The sequence below is a fragment of the Copidosoma floridanum genome, unplaced genomic scaffold (assembly GCF_036245765.1).
Source record: "Copidosoma floridanum isolate Cflo_tuat_1 unplaced genomic scaffold, Cflo_Japanese_pri ptg000021l, whole genome shotgun sequence".
Lineage (NCBI taxonomy): Eukaryota > Metazoa > Arthropoda > Insecta > Hymenoptera > Encyrtidae > Copidosoma > Copidosoma floridanum.
The window spans coordinates 32,440,470-32,463,315 of record NW_028321898.1 but is presented as its reverse complement, the minus strand read 5'-3'; the positions used below and the strand labels follow the sequence as shown (position 1 = coordinate 32,463,315).

General features: G+C 36.1%; 4 protein-coding genes across 6 annotated transcripts; 3 read left to right on the top strand and 1 right to left on the bottom strand.

Annotated features, from left to right (window-relative positions):
- Positions 1-1,782: 1,782 nt before the first annotated feature.
- Positions 1,783-2,729, top strand: LOC106643018 (peptidyl-prolyl cis-trans isomerase NIMA-interacting 4). 2 transcript variants are annotated; one of them, XM_014357972.2, is made up of 4 exons: positions 1,783-1,898; positions 2,017-2,156; positions 2,283-2,402; positions 2,538-2,729. In XM_014357972.2, the coding sequence occupies exons 2-4, from the start codon at positions 2,040-2,042 to the stop codon at positions 2,694-2,696; spliced, it is 396 nt and encodes a 131-aa protein (XP_014213458.1). In that variant the 5' UTR covers positions 1,783-1,898; positions 2,017-2,039; the 3' UTR covers positions 2,697-2,729. The 2 variants fall into 2 exon arrangements, with proteins under 2 accessions (XP_014213458.1, XP_089450490.1); XM_089594364.1 differs by lacking the exon at positions 1,783-1,898 and having other exon boundaries at positions 1,920-2,156.
- A 3,388-nt stretch (positions 2,730-6,117) lies between these two features.
- LOC106643003 (uncharacterized) lies at positions 6,118-10,022 on the top strand. Its single transcript, XM_014357952.2, has 5 exons — positions 6,118-6,136; positions 6,889-7,003; positions 9,228-9,407; positions 9,504-9,669; positions 9,755-10,022. Exons 2-5 carry the CDS (start codon positions 6,889-6,891, stop codon positions 9,954-9,956), a joined length of 663 nt encoding a protein of 220 aa, XP_014213438.2. The 5' UTR covers positions 6,118-6,136; the 3' UTR covers positions 9,957-10,022.
- Positions 10,023-12,718: 2,696 nt separating this feature from the next.
- On the top strand, positions 12,719-15,946 carry LOC106643033 (uncharacterized). 2 transcript variants are annotated; one of them, XM_014357994.3, is made up of 8 exons: positions 12,719-12,875; positions 12,984-13,152; positions 13,233-13,746; positions 13,823-14,105; positions 14,203-14,400; positions 14,466-14,633; positions 14,716-14,908; positions 14,985-15,946. In XM_014357994.3, the coding sequence occupies exons 2-8, from the start codon at positions 12,997-12,999 to the stop codon at positions 15,558-15,560; spliced, it is 2,088 nt and encodes a 695-aa protein (XP_014213480.2). In that variant the 5' UTR covers positions 12,719-12,875; positions 12,984-12,996; the 3' UTR covers positions 15,561-15,946. The 2 variants fall into 2 exon arrangements, with proteins under 2 accessions (XP_014213480.2, XP_014213481.2); XM_014357995.3 differs by having other exon boundaries at positions 12,719-13,152; positions 13,365-13,746.
- On the bottom strand, positions 15,858-22,601 carry DNApol-alpha180 (DNA polymerase alpha catalytic subunit). The gene is made up of 20 exons (XM_014357990.2): positions 22,318-22,601; positions 21,982-22,182; positions 21,595-21,907; positions 21,091-21,520; positions 20,621-21,028; positions 20,197-20,556; positions 19,909-20,122; positions 19,570-19,838; positions 19,385-19,501; positions 19,015-19,301; positions 18,729-18,933; positions 18,361-18,660; positions 17,965-18,251; positions 17,619-17,883; positions 17,375-17,549; positions 17,121-17,290; positions 16,798-17,046; positions 16,648-16,723; positions 16,357-16,571; positions 15,858-16,271 (listed from the first exon to the last, which is right to left on the bottom strand). The coding sequence occupies exons 1-20, from the start codon at positions 22,328-22,330 to the stop codon at positions 16,263-16,265; spliced, it is 4,563 nt and encodes a 1,520-aa protein (XP_014213476.2). The 5' UTR covers positions 22,331-22,601; the 3' UTR covers positions 15,858-16,262.
- Between the last annotated feature and the right edge of the window lie 245 nt (positions 22,602-22,846).

Genomic DNA, 22,846 nt, shown 5'->3' with positions numbered 1-22,846 from the left:
ACGACGGAATGATACAACCCCACATGACTCAGGGTGTATTCCGCAAATGCTGCCAGCAGTTAAGTTACGTAGGTCGTGGTAACGCCGCATGGTCGGGCGGCGCTAGCGTCAACCTGTACTAACTGTCGGTGGGTTCCGCATGTCAACAAACTTCGATATTTTTTACTGTTTTCACCATAGAGGTATAAGGATAGAGGGGAAAAGCGCTATACTAGCTCATTAGCGGCAGCGACAGCATAACTAAGTGTAACGGGGCATCTGTCCTTGTTGCCAAAGCCACGTTATTGGCTACTTCTTCGTCCTGAATCCTACAGTTGATTCAATCTCATGTGTGACTCGACCAATAACATAACTGCCAGACAAAGACAGATGCCCCGTTACGTAGCGAATTCTGCTGTCGTATATCACGCCCCCTTTTCTCCTCTATTCTTATACCTCTATGGTTTTCACTCCTATGCCATCTGATATTTCGGAGTTTGTTGACATGCGGAACCCACCGACAGTTAGTACAGGTTGACGCTAGCGCCGCCCGACCATGCGGCGTTACCACGACCTACGTAACTTAACTGCTGGCAGCATTTGCGGAATACACCCTCATTAAAACAGGAACAGTGGAATGGTATAACCCACTGCCCCAATAACACAGGAACGACGGAACGGTACACCCCGTGTGACCCAATTGTTAGCATCAAGGATGGGAGCCACAGGGTTACAATCAAACACACCGCCGTATGAATATATATCCTTATATTTTATTAATCTTTGTCTAAGTACAATCTCGCGATGGCAACGCTCTCGCGTCCAGAACCTTTCTGCCTCACACACTCCGCCTCGCTTTGCCTTCCCCCTCCGATGTTCCCCCTTCCCTGCGCGCCCGTCGAGCTATACGCATTACGCTTACGCAATTCACACGAGTAAGTATACCCATACATACATATACACATTCTCACGTTGCCGTACATCAGTAAGTAAACGTTATATGGGGATATAGAATGTACAATAGGCTAGGGTTATAAGTTATAACACAACGGAACAGGAACGACGGAATGATATAACCCCACATGACTCTCAATAAAACAGGAACAGTGGAATGGTATAACCCACTGCCCCAATAACACAGGAACGACGGAACGGTACACACTCATGTGACCCAATTAAACAGGAACGATGGAATAGTATAACCCCACATGACTAATAAAGCAAGAACGGCGGAATGGTACAACACAGAGACAACGGAATGGTATAACACGGTGTATTCCACAATCGCCGCCGTTACGTTGTGGTTGCGTGGCTGGGGGCTGGGGGGGAGCTACTGTCAGGGGTCGTACCATGTAACTATTTTTCAGTACATCGGCCTATGTTATAACATATGCCTGCAAAGCAAAAAAAAGTTATATGGTATGGCCCCTGAGTTCGGAGCGCTCGGAACCTCTTAATTGAACAAATCTCGTGATTTCTGCTTTTCTAGGGGTCTGATCGGAGAATTCGATATCTCGCTTAAGTAAGCAGTTTTTTCGATAATCCCTAAACTACGCTGCGCATTATCGTTATTTTTGGTCATTTTATAGGGATAATCGAAAAAACTGCTTACTTAAGCGAGATATCGAATGTCCCGATCAGACCCCTGGGTCCGTACCATATAACTTTTTTTTGCTTTGCAGGCCTATGTTATAACATAAACCTGCAAAGCAAAAAAAGTTATATGGTACGGCTCCAGAGACAAGAGGTAAGCGTTACGCTCTCCAATGTGACGATGTGACCGCGGCTTAAAGATTCGTAAGATCACGAAAATAAATTTATTCTCTCTTACTTATTTGGTATTTTCACCATCTTTCATCACAAATTCTATGGATTCATAGTTGAATAGGATTTGATTTGCTTATATATAGCTTCTAAAGGTTAGTGATTTTCAAAAATAAACTACGTGAAATGATGAACAAAACACTAAAATCTGTGGCTCTCTGCTAACCACATGTTTTTCTACATTTTTATACTGAAAATTTCAAATTAACACAGCTTTTAGCATAATTTAATATACTATGCCACCAAAAAAAGGTGCTGGAGCTGCTAGTGCCAAGGGTGGTGGAAAGTCAAAGGGTGGAGGAGATGATGGAGATAAAGGAAAAGGAGAAAAAAAAGGAGGCACTTCTGTCAAGGTTTACATAAATTTTACTTGATTTTCTACATCAAGTACTCTATAGGCTCATCTTAATGTGATTAAATACTTTTGTCAAACTGTAATCTTTTTTTGTACTTAACTCTCCTCTGGCTCACGTTTTTAGGTACGACATATTCTTTGTGAGAAACAGTCAAAAATTTTAGAGGCTCTAGAAAAACTGAAAGCTGGACTAAAGTTTAATGAAGTTGCTGCAACTTATAGTGAAGACAAAGCAAGATCTGGTGTAAGTGCCTGTACTCTACTATTAATTATATATTTTGTCTCAAACCATGATAAATATACAATCCAATCAATTTCCACATATTAGTTGACATAAAACAAATATCTACATTAGTATGTGCTTAATTTTTTTGATCAGGGAGATCTGGGATGGATGACACGTGGTTCCATGGTTGGTCCATTTCAAGAAGCAGCATTTGCATTACCAGTTTCTAGTCTTGGTTCTCCAGTATACACAGATCCACCTGTCAAAACAAAATTTGGTTATCACATAATAATGGTGGAAGGAAAAAAATGAAAACGTGTTCATGAAATATTTTTGTCATAAAATAAGTCCTATTTAATAAAACATTTTTATAACAAAAAAAAAAACTTTATCAATTAATGATGTTTACAAACTCCAATGTCCTTGACCATTTCACAAGATTGCCATGTAACATCATAATGTTGTAAAATGAAATTCCATCTTTGAGAGAGTATAGTTTTTACTGTATTTTGAAACTTTATAAGAGAAACTTTGTAATGTGAAGAGATTAGTTGAAAATAAAAAAAAGATTAAGTATGTATCTTCTTTTCAGACTCACGTGAAAAAAAAAAAAAAAAAAAAAAGTTTATCTGCTTAAACAGACTCAGATTTTATGGCATACACTTATACCAAGCCACCATTCTTGACTTTCACCACAACCAATTTACATTTGAATGAACTTTCGTGTTGTACCAAGAAAGAAAAACCTTTTCGTCATTTCGAAGTACGTAATTGTGTCCACTTGCATCCAACTAGACCGTATTAAATTTTTATTCACTTTCAGGCCAAAACGATCATTCGAAAAAATTACCCATGTTACTGGCACTTGGCACAAAGTATCTATCTGTGTTACTTTAAGGCACCATTCTGCCGACTCAGCTAAACAAATTTCAAAGTGTCAGACATCGTGCTATTGACGGGAACATTTTTTTTATAAACAGCTCTTCAGATATTTTTGCGATTGATTACATTGACAAAAATTTCTAATAAGAATTATATCATTTAAATCCCATCAAATCTGATGATTGACGCTTTGGATAGGCTGTAAGTGCGCTACATTGTTTTACTCGCTAAAATCGGGTAGTCCATTCATGAGTTTTAAACTTGAAAAAGTAGTCAATACGAAATCGATGAAAACGTCGGGAACCATAATCAGTACTTTTCAAAACGAATGAAAATAATATTTGACCACAAAAAACTTGTTTTAGGGCAAACAGAGCGTGAAAAAAGAAAATGAAAAGCTTACGGGTTTGGGATCGGTGGATTTTCCAGTTGAAAACGACCGTTAGTGCATTTCCATGTTGTGGTACCCATAAGTGTGATCGGTTTCACATACTTTTTTTCGTTTTTTTAAAGCTTGGAATTCAAGAAGGAGCGCGCGCATCAACTTTAAATCTTAAAAATCGCGTTTTAAATGGTTAATAATAAAAATTTAAATTACAAGTAGGTATCTCTGGCAAGTTGGATGATATAGGCATTAAAAAAATTCATCGTCTTTGGGTAACTTTTCGAGGGTGCAGTAACTCAAACGCAAAATAACAAATTTTTTGGGGAAATAACACATTGTAAAATGTATATATGTATATATATGTATACGTATTACATGCACGCAAAGCTTATAGTAATAAAATTAAAGGTAGGCGCGCCGTTTTACAGCCTCAGATCTCGGACGCACGCTTACACACACACACACACACACACACACATATATATATATATATATATATATATATATTTTTTTTTTTTTTTTATATTATAGTGCTCTACGTCCGGCTCCTTTTTAATAAGGGCACTACTATGGGCACTTAGCACTTGGGAAAGGGACAAGGAAAGGGATGGGAGGCCTCCCATCACTGGGAGGGGGGTAGGGGGAATTAGGCAAATTTGCTGCGAGAAGGTCGCCTAAACCCTCCTCGAGGAGCATTGCGTGGTGAAAAAGCACATGTGAAAGACACAGAGGTACTTTGCCCGTAAAAGTCGCACTGGCCGGGAATTGAACCACGGTCTCCCGCGTGCCAATCCACGACCTAGCCGACCGAGCCACCGCGCGCTCTGTATATATATATATATATATGCGTATGTACATATGTATTATAAAACATTTTCTAATTTGAGAAATAATATAAATACAGATATACATAATATGGTACACCCGACACGGCTGTTTTAACCCGTTAGCTATATAATATGTTAGTTATATGAGTGTGGTGCGTACGTGCCAAGTGCCACGCACACACGCGCGCATACATACGCATCATCAGTGTAACACTTTCTTTTCCCCTTTGTCACACAATTATCGGTAAACTTGCGACGTCCATCAGTTGTAAAAAAAAAATAATTTTTCCTCGCCCATCACCGTCAGGTCCAACAAATTCTCAACGCTGCTCTTTTATGTGGGTACAGATACAGATATATCCTCGGCAGCGACGCGCACGTTACAACCATATATACCCTACTTACTAAAAGTGTACCGATTAGAAGAGAAAAAAAAATCGAAAGTCACGAATCAATTCGAAAATCGGAGGTATATACATATGGAGGCGTGGTTTTTTTCATGCTTTTCTACAGTGACAGTTAACCGACTCTCGTATTTTACTTGTTTTTGTTTTTTTTTCCATTTTATTTAATTTCTTATTCACAATATATATATATATATATATATATATATGTAATTACGAGCTTGCGAGCGTCAAGCGAATTATTATAATCCGAGATACCCGCAAGAGACGGAACACGTCACACGAGCTCACTGTTAATTCATACATTCGTCCACTTCCTGCATCCCTTTCTATACGGTACACTCAATGTACAATATATAGTATTTCTCATGTATATTCATTTTTTACAATCGCAAGCATTTCACTCGACGCTTTTACGGATATAATATCCTCCTTCGATCTGATCGATCGGCGATTGCTTGAATATTATTATAATAATTGCACTCTTATGAAATATAGATACGGAATCGAAAAACATTATTATCATCGTCGTCGTTGTATCGTCCTTAAGCTATGCTTAACTTTGAATAATCCACTCCGCTGGTATTTAAATAATTATTTCGGTCTTGTTGCATAAAATATGCACCTCGAGATCGGCATTTCTGCGAACAATAAATTATCGAGCACACTTTTACATTACACTGTCCGAGATAGTTTTTTTTTTTTTTTTTTTTTCCAGGTCTGATTTGCATTTACGGTTACAAAATGTAATTTAAAGAAGAAAAAAAAAAAAAAAAAAAAACGTAAAAAACAGTTGTACTTTCAAATATTTAAACGTAAAACGATAAATTAATTCTCGTCGAAACGGGAGAGTATGACATTCATGTATAATAATAATAATGATAATAACGTCGCATCGGATTATTGGGCACCTGCGTTGTTGTTTATCTATCAATTTATTGTTTATTTATTCAATATCGTCAATCGCAAATAAAATTGCAAAAGATCGGTTATTAGTTTTGTTAGCAACAACACATTGCAGGTCTCGGGGGTATTCCGATAGAATTTTTACAGTACGTGGTACCCAAGAAAGTAAAAAAGGCCGCGGAAGGAGAGGCAAAGGATGAAGAAGAGGAGGAGGAGGAGGAGGAGGCGGCGGTGGCAAGTGTCGATCGGTATGCATCCTTGTGTATATATAGAGGTGGATACCGAAAGGAAAGTTTCGTAGTTGAGTGGTAAGCGTTGCCGATCGAACATCCTCCTTATTACTTACAGGTATATTTTTTATTCGTATCACATTTACATTGCATAAATCCTTATTATTTTACACTTATGTTTTTTGGGATTATTCTTATTCGTTTCTGTTTTCTCCAAATTTTTTTTTTTTTTCTTTATTACTGACACGATCGGTGTTGATAAAATTTTTACATACACCATAGCCAATTGTTTTTACTTCCGGTTTACTATACCAATCGTTCCAGAACAACATCCATACGTTCAAGAACACTTTTTAGTCATTGAATGCAAATTTCAAATTTATTGTGACTTTGATTTTCAGTAGTAGTTTTACTGAAATTAATTATTACCGATTTAAATACCGATCCGCGCATTTATAACGACAATTTTAAAACCGTTAGGCAATAATGGACAGCAAAAATCCGATGCGATTGATTACGGTAATACGAGTACAAGAAATCGTTTTTCTCCAGACTGCATGTTGCGGGATAAAAGTAAAAGAAATCGAAATAATCAAGAGTAGCGATAATCGCGGATTGGCTTTCAAAAGTACCGATCGCCCTCGATCAGACGGGCGAAAAAATTAAGACTCGGAAGCGCGAGCGCTAGAAAACTGGTTTATAAATCACTCAGCCGTACTTGTGTATGGGTACTGTGATTAATAATTAAAAATTTAAGAAAAAACCTTACCGATCAAGGGAACGGCTGCGCGTGTAATATGTAGTACATATATGCGATCGCATAAAATAAATCATGCCAATAACAGGATGTTCGGCGTTACCCCTTTTCAGATGGCCTCGAAGATGCTGGGTTTCCTGCTTCTCGGAGTATTGATGAGCGTGGCCGTGGCCCAGCAGCCCAGTGGCCGAGTCCTGGAGCCGCCGATACCGCAAGCTTGCGCCCAAAGTTAGTCCGGCTCATTATCTCTTCTTCACTTTCGCTAATTAATATTCATATCGACATCTGCGACGAGCGTCATCTCATTATTGCGGCCATCGCGTGCACCGAATTAATAACGGATTGTCGCCTGCTCGTGAGAAAAATACAACCAATGGCTGTATAATTATACATACGTTTTCAATTATGCAAATATCGGTAACACGTTGTATGTGCGCCATCGACGAATGAGATAAACAAGCATCGCTTCTTCCGGATTTCGAATAAATTACAAGCCAGTAAATGAGTACTGATAAATATACAGTTAACAAAAAAACACATACAACGGGTATATCATTATAGTCATTATTTTCAGTTTCGTTTGGCACTGCGGCACAGCCTCTGTTTTAACCCTGAAAAAAAATAAGTGACGAAGAGTGACCACATAAAAAACAACGTATCCAGTGAAATTCATGGCTCAACTCTTTCATAATTATAAATAAGTTTGGAAAAAGTTAGAGCACCCGTTTCGAAAGCACTCGAAGCCAGCTTTGATTTGAGTTCTGGTTGAATAATGTTATTCAGTTTTGGAACAGAAAAGCGATGATTTTACCAACCATCGAGCGAATCTGTTAATTTTTTTAAAAACTTACAATCTAATTCCAATCGTGTTTTTTTTTTTTTTTAACCAAAGCTCGAATTAAAAAACATGTGTTGAGCGCTTCAATTGCTTTTCGAAGCTCAGGTACAACAACTGAGAGAGTAGAGCCGTAATTTTCACTGAACTTTTTTTTTTTTTTTACCACAACTCTTCTTAGCATATCCTTCTTAAAAGGGTGTGCCGTAAAGAGAATAATGATCGCTACAACGACAGGACAAGAGAGATTTTGAATTTTAATTTGAAATGCGACGCGTCGCGTTGAAAAAAGCCATTGTTTCTCATTTCCGGATGTACATCTAGCTCGGGAATTTTTTGTACATATTTTTTTTTTTTTTTTTTTTTTTTTTTACATTTGAATCGATTAAGGAATTTTTTTACTCGTTTCAACCTATAACTGACGATGATAATTCAACAAGACGAACAATAACTGTAAATGAAAAAACTGTATAGGTTCCGCTTACGTTTATCTACCTGCAAGAAAAAAAATAAAAAAACAAGAAACAATTATTACAATAGATACAAATACATATACGTAGCAGCTATCATGGCAAAGTTACTCGCAGACAAACACTCATATATTTTTTTTATATATATACACATACACGTACGGGCATGGAGATGAGGAGTCAGGCGCTACACTTACAAAATATATTAAGTATAGTAGGCCACACTTTCACGCTTCTTCGAACCGCGGAATTCTCAATTAGGCATAGACGACACTGCCCGCATATTATAATCGCATGGCTATTTTATCACTCACTCGAGCTGCTCTCGTATAAACTTTCATCCGCGTCTTACGCGCTTTGCGAAATAAAAAAAAAACACGAGAGCCATTATTTGGCGGTCGTTCGACCGGGGACCATATGGCCATTACACGCATTTCCTCGATCATTTTTCTTTATCTTTCACTTTCCTCGTTTTTTTTTCTTTTTTTGGAGTGCTCGTAATACTTGATGATACCCGCAGCCACGGTATACTTTGTAATTAACGCCGAGCGAAAAAAACAGTCTTTCAGGCATATATACCACGTACGCGACGGGATCCATCCATCCATCATACCGTAATATAATCGGTAAATAATCGTCGCGGTGATGGACGAAGGGAAGGGGGGGAGAAAAAAAGAGAAAACGCAAGCCCTGAATTTTACGGGTGATGTATGTGTACTACGTGCACACACGAGTTTCTTTGAAACGTATTTGCATAAATTCCATCGTAAGTATAATGGACACACGAGCGTTCGTTCGAGAGAGCCTCGTCTCTTTCTTTCGTTTTGTAGGTCAGGTATCGGGCGAGGAATCTCAAATTTCTCGAAAGGGGTCGATTTCCCCGACAAAAGAGAGAAGCGAAAGTTACGTGTGTTTGTGTGTGGAAGAGGCGGGCGATGATGCCGGGCCAAAGGCAAACGAATTCCTTGCCGAGTCATTTCCTCATCTAAATCAAATGTGCCACGCCGCACGTCACGCGCGGCTTTAAACGTATATACCTTTCATTCCTAATGCCCATGCACATAATATATGTATATACATAGAGACACGTTGTTGTTGTTTATCCGTTACTCGTAATGAAAACGATGCTCGTTCTGTTGAATCAAAGGAACCATCCACATGCGCTTCAACAACAAGGGTTACTACAACTCGTGGGCCGATCCCGCGACGGCAGGTCACGAGTACGATTGGCTCACAGCGAGGAACTTCTGCCGGAGACGCTGCATGGACCTCGTATCGCTCGAGACCTCCGCGGAGAACGAGTTCGTCAAGAAACAAATTGTCCAAAGTAATTGACTGGTTTGCACAACCATATGTGGTTAACATTATTGTTTGACTTTGCGTGGACTTGTAATTTTTTTTTTTTGTTTTTCCCCCCCCAAAGATAATGTCAAGTACATCTGGACCTCGGGGCGTTTGTGCGACTTCAAGGGCTGCGACAGGCCCGATCTCCAGCCGCTCAACGTAAACGGATGGTTCTGGACCGCCGTGCTGCAGAAACTCGCTCCCACCACGAGCCGCGATCAGAACGATTGGTCGCCAAGCGGAGGGTGAGCTATAGTGCCCTTTTTCGCGATACACTGGAACAAAATAAAAACAAAACGATTTTGACCCGATTTTTGTTACTTCGCGCAGAATCGGCAGACCCCAGCCGGACAATCGCGAGGCGCTGCAGGGCGGAGCCCCCGAAAACTGTCTGGCCGTGCTCAACCAGTTTTACAACGACGGGGTCAATTGGCACGACGTCGCCTGCCACCACAAGAAACCCTGGGTCTGCGAGGACAACGAAGCTCTCCTCAAATACGTGCTCTTCACCAATCCCGGCATCCGCCTTTAATTCCACCCTCATCGAAATCGTCGTCGCTGTATGGCCCCCCCCCGCAATATATTAACGGCAACGCTATAGTTACACACTATCGTTCATTCAATTATAATGTATGTGTATAAAAATGTCATACATATACATATATATGAATGTTTCGTTGCCACCGGTAATAATACCTTTCGACGATTTGCGCCGATTGCCGCTCTGATTCTATCTTGGACATAATTATTATTATTATTATCATACATTTTTCATGCGTCTGGAAAATTTTTCACTTTGTTTCGTATCGTTAGCTTTTTTTTTTTTTAGCTATACGGTCGCACGTTCTTCTTTCTCATCGCCAAGGGTTATCATTCGTTATTCGTACACTGTTTTATTGAAAACACTGCAATTATCCACATTTATTTACGAAATTACAATTTTTACAACCCCGACGTCGCGTAAATGGGGGATCGATCGATAGATCGGATGGAACCATTATTACACCATAAATTCATGCACAGCGTAAATCGGTATAAACATATATTATAATATATACACACACGTTAAATAGATAGAATTTTTGCCTATTACAAATACCTATACGACTGATTATTTAGACGCGTTTCACGATAATACATGCATACTTTCAACATATCCATAAATGCACACGCACACAAACACACACTTAATAGTAATTATTTATTTTTATTCTTAAAAAAAAAAAAAAAAAAAAAAAAAAAATAGTTATAGGTAACAATGTTGTTTTTCAAAATCACCCATTGTTTTACAGCCGTCGTATCGTAAAATCTACAATGTATACCTATACCTATTTGCTAAAATAAGAACAATCATCGAATACACATTCTATTTATGTTAAATACATATATATGTATAATATCTATATAAGATACACGTACATATAAGTATTCAATTTTGCATGTTACTCGACTGATCGTACATAATATTATTACAATCATCATCATTTCAATTTTTAATTGTCATATCATCAAACATCATCACTTAATTATTTTAATTTCACGAGATATACTTATGATTTTACCAAAATATGTATCTTATATGTTTATAAATTACAAAAATTATCAAGTGATCAGTTTTGAAATTAAAGAGTTTTTTTTAAAAAAAAGGTGGAATTTTATCATTAATAATTTATGTTGTCAATATATTCCATATCCGCATGATAAGTATATATAAGTATAGATAAGTATATATACTTACGTAAACGCATTTTAGTGAAAAATATAAAAAATGAGGTCGGTGATGGGTGAGGTAAGCGTGACTGCTGATAATATGAGAGTGCTGATTTTTGAGATTTCGCCATTCAAAATTTAAGGACGTTCGGTAGTGTTAGCGGGGGGAAACATTTGCGCGGTGAGGGGAAACCAGCGATGAATGAAGATTTGGCAACGTCGTACGGGTCTTAAATGTGTGAGTGTTCATGTACACGCATCAGGTGTCTCTGCACACTCTACACTGTCTGCTCGTCTGCTGCGTGCTGCGTCGGTTACGTTTTGTTTTGGGATTTGTAGACACTTTACCTCTTTTTAGAAAACATTTTCCGAATAGGAAAAATCATAAGCTTTCAGATCTTGGAAAAGACTTATTGACATTGTCTGTTGAAAACGCTCATAATGCAATAGTTGATATTGATTTATTAGAAAAATTAACCGCTACATATCTTTCATGGGATGATATTTCAACGAACGTGTTTTCCGTAAAAGATGTTCTTGCGAAAATTCAAAGAATTTCTGATGAAAAAATGTATTCGCCAACTTTTTCCCCCATGTCGTCTATCATTCCCAAAACAGTGATTAAAAATCTAAGTCAAAATAAAGTAGATTTTAATATTATTGTTGATAAATTTATGGAAGGTAATGATGGTTTAAGATCGTTTCTAATAAATGGGCAAAGCCCTTTAATCAAAAGAGCTACCAGTGTAAATAAAATACTTGAATTTTTAAATGACTTGACAAGTCTCATACAGCATGGGATGTCAGATAAGTAGGATGATTTCTAAGATGAGTGATTCAAACTATGAGCATGTGATTTTGTAATGTGCAAAAAAATTGTATCTTAAGAAGAAATAATAAATTTGAAATTAAAAAAAAAAAATAAATAGCGTGTTATTAACATTTATTGTTTTTTATGGGAAGGGGTGGGCGTTCTGTACATACACTCACGCACACACGTAAGCTTGTATTTTATGCGTGAATGCATAAATATCTACAATAATATTGAGATATTTACTGATCAACATCCTGGAACATTTTGAATTTCCCGCCACTTGCGACGTTGCCGTTGCGTTTCGGTCGAGCTTTTATTTAATTTTTTATTTATAAACGAATCAGACGATCGTCGCAAAACTTGGTATACATCAAATTAATAACATTATCTGTAACATAAAAAAAAATTGGCCAAATTCACTGGCCCAATTTGCTTAAAACTGTGATTTAGTCAGTTCTCCGATAAGCGACAGTGTTAAAATGCCTTAACTTTGAAATTCAATATCTCGAAAACGAAACAGAGGAACCTCTTTAAATTTTGACTGGTTTATTGTAACAACAATAAAAACGTCTGGTCAAAATTTCAGAAAAATTCGTTGGAAAATTCAATCACTACCGAACGTCCTTAAAGTCTAATTGCTGCATTATCCTCGATCTCCAGTGCATATATTCCCAAGTTCCCAACTGATGATATAAGCGGCAACTGCAGCACCGCCTTTGTATATGCCACTTAATTTATGGAGTCCAATTAATTGTCGCTTGTCGCTTGTCAGTTGCACTCGCCAGCGATATGTCTTGCGCTTTTATGTACATATATTACCCCGACAAGTGATCACTTATAGTTCAAAAGAGCTATTTTTTATAAAAAAAATAACAGTTACTACTATGGAGTAAGTCCAATGCCAAAACTTGCAAATAAACTACTTTTGTAAGTGCTCCGAAATAGAGGTTGAGAGTCAAAACATTCAATATAGATATGCGCAACCTATCAAACATAAGTATTAGACGAAAATTTATTTATAAGTTTATCCGATAGCAAATGATTGAACATGATGCCATCAGTTGAGGCAGAAGCAAATCAACAGCAGCAGCAACAACTATGTCGATTGTGTGCCGAACCGAGGAACAGTCTCGTCGGTATTTATGAACCTGAGGGTCAGAAATTAGATATAAAGACCAAGATAACAAAATGTTTGCACATCCAGGTATTTTTTACTTATCAATAGTTTTTTTCTTTTTCCATGAATCCTAATTTTTTTTTATTCTTACCATAACTTCATTGTAGATATGTTCTAACGATTGCCTCCCTCTGTTTGTTTGCTTTGATTGTTGCATACTGCTCAATCAGTGCAATGAATTTTATGATAAAACGAACAGGGCACAAAGCTCTCTACATCATATGTTGTTGGGTCTCAAGGTACCAATGCAACAAGCTCTCTCAAGACAAAGTTTTTTTGCTTCTTCGACTACCGATTTAGAAGCCACATTGAATTCTTCGGATGACATTCATTCCTCTAAAGAAAATCATTACACAGGCCAGTCTGTTGAAAACTACTTTGAAGTAAATGTTAAAATTGAAAAATCAACTCAATTACGAGACAATCATATTTTTATGAAAGAGGAGAGTCCAAATGGTGTTGAAAATGAAGAAAAACAGAAAAAAGCCGAAAGGGAAAATAATTTTTTGAAACTTGATCAGCCTGAGTTACAAGATTTTTTGTCAGATGAATCGGAAGAAGAAAGTAATAAGAAAGTTATTGAAGAATGTAGTGAAAAAACTATCAACAATCAAATAAAAGGTAAGTGATAATAATTAAAATTTTCATTTAAAAAATTGTGAAAATTTATGTAACTGTTTTGCCAATCTGTGTCAAGATGCGGAATCGAGGAAAGTATTGGAACACCAGCTTGCTTCAGGTCTAGATATGAAGGAAGAGCAAAAAATTAATCACAAGAAAAAAGATAATCTAGAAAGGTATCCTTGGCTTTGTACGGATTGCAATGAGAAACTTCCCAGCTTAGAAGCTCTTGAGGAACATCATGAAATTATACACAATCAAAAAGCTAAATACATGTGTGTACAGTGTTGTAAAGTGTATGAAAAATATTACGGCTTTTTAACTCACGTCAAGAGGCACAAAACAAAAACAAAATACAGGCAAGTATTAGTTAGATTTTTTTTAATTTCCAAGTATATTAGAATTTTATGTTTGCTAAATAAAAACGTTCATTTAATTATTGAACTTTTAACGTAGCTGTGATGATTGTGGAAAAATGTTTGTTCACAAAAAAGTCTTGGATACCCATAAATCTATTCATAGCGAAGAGAGACCTCATGTATGTCAAACTTGTGGCAAAACTTTCAGGCAGCAAAGTGCATTGTATATCCACAGCAGGTGTCATTTACCAGAAAATATGAAAAGTAGATTTCCTTGTGATCAGTGTGATAAAAGGTATGCAGAAACTAGAAAATGACTAAATAGGAGTAAATAATTAAGATTTGTTCAAAATTTTCTAGATTTTCCACAAAGCCAAATTTAGTGACTCATAAACGCATTCATACCGGTGTCAGAAATTTTACTTGCGACCAATGTGGCAAGAGTTTTATACAAAAAGGTAATTTAGAGGCTCACTTTTTAACTCATTCAGCTGATAAGCCCTACACCTGCTCTCAATGTCCTAAGGCGTAAGTGAATCACATTACGTGCATGAGTTAACATTTTTTAATGTTTCTATTTTTGGTAAATTGTACGATTTTTTTTTTTCAGTTTTAAGACACCTCTGCAGCTGAAGAAGCATGAAAGTGTTCATACAGGTGCCAAGCCTCATCAGTGTAATACATGTGGCAGGACATTCAGAGAAAAAGGCACACTGAGAGAACATCACAGAATCCACACAGGAGCAATGCCATTTTCTTGTGAATTTTGTGGCAAGTGCTTTCGATTCAAAGGCATTTTAACGGTAAGTCAACGCTTAGAAAAGTAATATATTCGTTAGTGTGTTATTTTTTTCATAAAATTTTTCCTATTCAACTTAGACTCATCGACGTCAGCATACGGGCGAGCGACCATACAGCTGTCTTGAATGCCAGCATCATTTTACTAATTGGCCGAATTACAATAAACATATGAAACGCCGCCATGGGATTAACACTTCAAATAGCAAACGCGTGCAGTCGAATCAACAGCAAGGAGCTCAACAACAATTACAGTCGAGTTTCCAACAGTTGCATAATAATCAGTCACAGACAGCACAAACCACTCTGATAGACCCTCAGATCACTCCGACGACAGTACAGGTGATCCAATCAGTGCCGCAAGTGTCGGTGACAACACAGCCACTAGTTCTACAAACACTCGCGTCAACTGACACGGTCTCAGCCATTCAGACATTTACTGAGAGCGTCGATAATCCAGCTTCAATATCTGTGGCGCCCATCGCTCACCATCATCACTTACAACCGGGTCCAGTTCATGTGGGCGCTGGAAGCTTAAATTTTCGCGAACGTCAGTACGGAGCTACCTCTACAGCTTCTTACTTCAATATGGGCATGCCTCTTTCCACTTTCCTACCACCAAGCTCATCTTACAATTTTTACAACATAGGTACCTAATTGTTGAAACTGATCTCATCCATTTCAGATAGATAGACATTCCATTAAAAAGTTCCAACTCCACTCGCCTTTTGCGAGTAGAATCCACGTTCCACGTTATTTGTGTGTGATTTTAATGTAACTAAATAATTTGTCACTCACGAAAACCTAGTTCAATTTATTCATTAACAATGACAATTCACCCAACTAAGTACCAGTTAGGGTTAAGAAATTTTTGTAGTGAAAACGTACATTGAGAAAAATTTTGTAAGGAAATTGTTGCATCATACTTTTTATTTTTTAATTGGAAAATTGAGAAAAAAAAAAAAAAAAAAAAAAAAGGTCATACAAGTTGGCCTACGTTTTTATGTCTTCTTTGATGTTTTTGTATTACGACACTTTGTGTACCGATTAATAAATTCCTTGTATGTTGGTTATTATTAAAAATTAATCGAATTACTTTGACTCACTTTTTTTACTTAGTTTTTTAACCCATGCTTAAAATTCCTGGAATTAATTTTTTTATTTGATTGATAAAAATATGTAGAATTTGATTGGGAAACAGTTATTTTTTTACTTAGAAATTCATAACTTGTATAAAAATACTGAGTACTGCTTTTTCATCAATATACAAATTACAATTGAAAACTTTTTTTCATTCTCATAAAAATAACAGTTTTTTGTAATAATAAACTTTTATAAAATTAATATTGGCCCACAACCTCATTCGTTCTAAAAGGAAAAAAAAAAAAAAAAATTATAATCTTCTCATGGTTTCAACATCGAAGATTATTTATAAAGCATATAAAAAACTTACGCTTTCGAAATCTTCATCTTCTTGGGAATTTTCAACCTCGAGGGTCAGAACCATATCTTTACTTTCGATATCTACATTACTTTCCTGTACATGTGGCCAGAATAACTTTGTTAAATCAACTACTGAATATGCGTTACACTGCATCTGCTTCTCTACAAATTCCTTGATTGTATCGTATGTAGCTAAAAGATCCCGAGATGGTGCTGGCTTTAAATCTGTTGAGAAAACAATTGTTAATTCATATTTTTCGGAAGCACAATGAAAAATAGAGAATAAATAAATGTTGTTTACTTTTTAAATGAGTTTGATTTAAAGTAAATATATACAAGTAAAAGCTAAGTTGGTTGAACAAATCTGTTTCCTTATACTGAAAAAAAGAAAATTTATGACACTCGATATATGCATCTTGATAAAAAAAAAAATTAGAAATATGTTTTTTACTATTCTATGAACGTTTCCATCTGCACAGTTGTAGCATTTAGGGAATGTATAATTTGTATCTAAAATAATTCTTCGCATAACTTTAGAGCAAATAGGATTTTCACATTCTACTTCGCCGTAGTAGTAATCTGTGACGAATTTTCGAATATCTATTTGAAGTTTATTTTGTAAAGCATATGCATACTTCCATGGTGGTAAATCACATTCTGGATTTGTACACATGGCTAGTGAAGGCCGAATCACTCCATTCTAAAAATAAATATGCAGAAATCGTGAGAGAATCCTTAAAGTAAAAATAATTATTTTATAAAAGTTATACATACAATTTCACTGACTGGTGTGCTAATTTCAATTTCAGTTTTACAATTTTCGTTGCGACAAAGAAATTTTAATGGTTGACAGTTTTCATAACGATTGTCCTTAATACATAATGGAACTTCTCCCTCTTCTTGGCTCACAACTGTTCTCTTTGGTTTATATTTATCTCCAATGCCTTCAAATATAATAAAACTTAGAGTATTATGATGTACTGCAAGTAATTACTAAAGAAGACAAAATTAAACAAAACAAACGTTACCAAGGTTTTGAGCAATCAAAACATCATCGATACCCTCAATTGGATCGCATATTCTTAAAACAACGGGATGTATTTGATTGAGTAGATAATAACTAATATCAACTTTAAGACTATCGCTTTTTTTGAATTCCTCGACGTGATAAGCTCTTTCGAAGGCTGTTTTGTCGGTACCATCCTGAAATCACGAAATAGTTAATGAATTAATGAGTTTTTAGAACAAAATGATCTATTATTGTTAGCTCACCTCGCAAATAATGTAAGGCACTGTATCACCAGCTTTCCATTTACGACCGCCGCTCTCATTAAGTCTCAAGGCAACAAGCACATGCGACAGTTTTTTATCATTTGGATATTCATTTGGATTTTTAGAAAGCTGCTTTGTTATAACAAGCAAAGATAGAGGCAAGTTGCCGTCACGTAGGTTGTTTCCGACAATTTGCAGAATTTCGAAAATCTTTTGCAGGCGGTCTTCGCTGGACTGATCACTCAAAAGCTGATCCAAAATTTGACTGAAAAGAAGTTTCAAAGTGTAAATAAAAAATGTTAATAAAATCACGCTGTCAATTTATCCAGCCACTGATTCAACTTACTTGCCAATATCACAAGCTAAGCCACACCAGTCTCTTCTTACGATATCTAATCCTTTTAGTTCTTTTGTATACTCCAACTGTCCACTTGGAGCTTTACTCATACTCACTGCGGCGTATTTCTTTTTTTGTAATAGTAATAGATACCTAAAAACTCCATCGATGTCAAGCTCGACTTTTTTATACAATTTGTTCACCTCCTTCTTTATGTCCTTACCGATATTGAACACTTGGTCGTATTCAAGAATATTTGTATTGATCATAATAGAGTCGGTATCACCGTAAATGACCTTTAAAATAATTTTGGACAAAAAAAGTTTAAAAAAGTTTAAAAAAAAAGATGAAGACTTGAGTAAAATATCGAAATCGTGAAAAAAGGAGAACTGTAAAATAAATTACCTCATAATTACACTTTTCAACAAGAGTTTTTGTGTTTTGTAGGATCTCGCGACCTTTCATTGTTACGAGAGCTGCAAGACCTTTGGCATAGAAACGACAGTGTGTTGCTCCAAGACAGCCATACATGGAGTTGGCTGTGAGCTTTAAAGCCATTTGTCGAATATTATATTGAGCTCTGAGTTCTGGTGAGATATTTCTTAATTTCATTAGCTTTTTCACCTCCACGCGGCTCTCAACGAGTTTGCGAATTTCCGTAGGTATTATCCCAGGTTCCACCGACGACTCAGGTAACGACAAATTCTAAATGATAAAGGATTGAATAAGTATTTAATAAATAGAAAACTATTTCAAAAACTAAAAGATTTTACCTCTACATCCTCGTATGCTGCCCCCGGTACCGTAGTGAAGCATAGGTTGAATTCTTGTATAATACTTGGATACAGCGAGTTGAAGTCCATAAGCAAAATTAATTTATCATAGAAACCTTTTTTTGGATCTAAAACCAGACCACCGGCGTATGCTGGTTTCTTTTTTCTTCCTTGATCTACATCTTCTTTCTTTTTACTGGTTGTTCTGCAAAAATCATGTCACTTGTAGTCTCTTTGATTAAAGTTGGTATTAAAATTTAAGTATTATCACATTCGATTTCATTACCTTTTATCTGGTGTAATATAATTTTTGTTGTGGAAAGCATGTAAGAGCAGAAACTCGTTCCTCTCAGCTCGACCAGCTGAAAGTGTTCGTGATAACGTGTTGCCGGCAATGTTAGTTATTTGTAGAGCCAAAGGGAGAATGTTCAGCTCTACAACGATTCTAATAATATAGGAGGCCTCCATCATTGTGGCTCCAATTAATTTTTCTAATTTTTCAACGGAGCTGTAATATTTTGGGCAGTCTTCGGGTTTTATTTCCTTACACTCGTACTCTTTTTTCTTCAATACCTGTGCCAATAATTACTTAGATTTATAGATGTTGCGTCTGGCGTATTGCTCAATATTTACAAAATAGAGAAATGCAAACTTACAGCGACACAAAGTGACGATAGGTCGTAGCTCTTGACTTTTAAATTCAATTCTTTGGCAGAAGTCGTTACATCGCAAACTGGTCGACCGCAAAAGATTTGGCCCAAGTTTATTTTCCCCTGAAAAACGCGCACTGTTGGAAAGATATTTCAAAAACAATACCTCATAAGTGAAGAAAAATTATTACCTTAAAGTAAGGCGCTGGAAAACGCTTAAGTTTTCCCAGACAGCTCCAATTTTTCACTTTAAGAGCCAAAATTTTGCTAACAAGGACATCAAACTGAAAACCACAGTCATAGCCGACAATAACATCAGGATCTGAGCGATGAATGGTCTCGAGAAATTTTTCAAACAGTTCAAGCTCCGTTTCGCATTGGATCACTGTCGTTTTTGTAATCTTGGATAATCGATCTCTACCTTTTATGGGCCAACCCGTACTTCGAGGATGCGTCACAACTAAAACATTTGTTAACTTTAATTTACCAACATAATTCATCAATGTCTGTAGAAATAAAAAGAAAATTACAGCAGTAATGGTTATCAAATGGTGGCTTAGGTGGAGCTTTATCTAGTTGAAATTTATTATGAAGCAAGAGTCCAATATTCACGATTTCATTTTTTTGCTGAACGGGATTCAAAGATACTTGAACATTGATAGTGGCCATGACAATGGGTGGTATTGTTAAGGTATTTGACTGATCAACAGCAACAGTAATATTTTCCATTCTTGTACAAATTGCCTGAATAAAACGTATGCATTTAAGGTTTACTAATAGCATGCTAGAGATGAAATGAAAAAAATAATGATAAATACTTGGACTTTGCACCAGCTAAAACGATTATCAACAGGGAGGGGTGCCTTAATGTTGAGCCAACAAGGGCCTTTTATATTTCTTTCTATGAGGAACAGTTCAAGGGCATTCACTGAAGTACCGAAAACTGCTTCAATGAGTGGGCTAGAGAAATCTGATTCAACAGCTGGTTCCGTCGCTGGATATTCAACCAACAGATAATCGGACATAATAGGTACACCTTTCCGTTCAAACGCATAATTTTTTACCAAATCTTTGGAACGAAAGTCGTTTATTCCCCTTTTTATTGTGTATTCCTTAAATTCGTTGTAGATGTCCAATATGAATTTCTCTTTTTCTGTTTTGTCAAATTGTTCTTGTTGCTGTTAATAACAAACAATTAAACAAATTTAACATTTTTAAAAATTATTTAAAATGCAAACTTACGTGGTCCCGAGGCAGTAAATAAACTTTTCTAGGTATATTTTTCACACTGATGCAACATGACACGTATTCATTGAGGCTATCAACAAAAATTTTGCCAAACAGATAAACAACTCCAGGTTGCTTGTAGGGATCTTCAAAAGCATCCCACCAAAAGAATCGAATCATTTTTTCCTCTTCGTTTTCGTCGTCACCCCCGATTGTGGGTAATGGCAACATTTTTTCGTCAGCATCCTTAAATTGCGTTTGTAGCACCGATTTCGCCATACTAAAATCTTCCTCCCAAGCTTTTGCAAATATATCATCGTTCACTAGCTCAGCACCTTTTTCCTTCCACATTTGAGATTTGTCTTGAATAGTTTGATTTGTACTTGAATCTATCTCAGTACTACCAAAATCAAAGTCAGATATCTGGAAAAAATAAATATTTTATATTTGAACTTTTAACTTCAAGAAAAATAAAACATACATACATCACCAATGTATTGATTGAGATCCTCATTGCTTGTAATGTTTTTATCAGTACTTTGAATTGATACCGTGCTGTTTGTAATGGGAGTTTCATTTTTAGATGTAACATTTGTAAAACTATCTGGTGTGAAATCATCATCGAAATTTAACAATTCTGTATTTTCTTCTAGTTCACTAATATCATTAGTTTTTACTTTCTCTTCAATATTTTGTTTCAGTATTTTTATTTCGTTATTCGTATTTGGTTTCACGATTATTTCCTCGCTGATTATTTTTGGTTTTGTTATTTTCTTTTCATTACTTGGTTTTGGTTCATCACTTGATTTTTTTGGTTTATCATACAAAGTTTCATGTTCTAAATCATCAAGCACAGTTTTCGGCTTTTTTAATTCTGCTTTTATCAAGTTATCCAATAATTTGTCATCATCCAATCTGTAAATAAAAATTTAAGAGCTGCAAAAACAGATCCATGATTTTGTACTGTTGTGCTTTAAATGTGAACTTACGCCTGAGTAGTTTTATTAGTGAGAAACTTGTTACTTCTTGGTGTATCTTTACGTTTTGATGAATCGGTATCACTTTTTAACTCTGACAGAAGATCTCCGAGAATATCGTCGGTGTCAATTTTTTCCTCTGCCTTCTTTTTACCAGCCATGCTTGAAAACATGCTTGTAATACTTCCCTTCTTGGGTTCTGTCTCTCGCTTTCGTTTTCTTGGACCTTTTGTCTGTTCACGCTTTGCAGCTTGACGTACACTTTCGTCATCCAGATCATCATCAAATATTTCACGTCCATCTTCCACATAGCCAGAACCACCTCCTATAAAACATTTATCAATTTAACAAAATATTTCAAATTTCAATTTAATTTTAAAATAAAACCAATGAATTTACCATCATCAACAATCCAGTCGTCATACTGTCGATCTAAAACAGCTTTACTATAAGACTCTTCATCTACTTCATCATATATATTATCCATATCATCCACTTTATATTTATTTTTACTGCCTTTCAATTGCTTTAGTTTTTCCAAAGCTGACAGTCGACCATTCTTGTCTAGTTTTTGACGTTTGCTCCTTTGAGCTGCTAAAGCTACAATCAAATAAATGGCACAAATTAAATTCACAAAAAAAGCTCTGACAATATAAAATGGTTACAAAAATTTACTATAGAATCGTTAATAATGACTAAATTAAAATTTAAGATAAAAAAAAAGGGAGAACTTACATGATTCTGCCATGGTTGCTTTGGGGGTAACGAGAGATGGCTTTTGGAAAAACAAGAAATCGGCTAAAAATATCCAACCTAAATTAGCCGTTTATCACCTGACAAAGGCAATGTGCTCGTCTACTTGTATTAAATACAAAATAAACAAACACCTTATCTACAATGAATGAAAATTAATTAAATAAACATTACACGATGCATTGCACATTGCTTTCTGATGCAGCAGTGCAGAGACTGCAGAGAGAGCACTGCGTTTTGGCGGGAACCAGTTGTTTATGTTTACAACCGTGAACCGTGAATCGAAGAGAGTTAAGTAAATATCGAAGATCGATAATCAAGAATTAATGGAAAATACCCTCCAAATTCATACGAATTTGTATGCTAATATGCTTAATGCTCTTATAAGCCAGTATACACTTGGTCCAAGTTCTAAACCAAAAATTGTTACCTTGTTGGGTATATATAAGTATATAGTTTGCATGTTTGACTGAATTTTTTTTAAATCTCAACATCTCAAGAGTCGATCGAT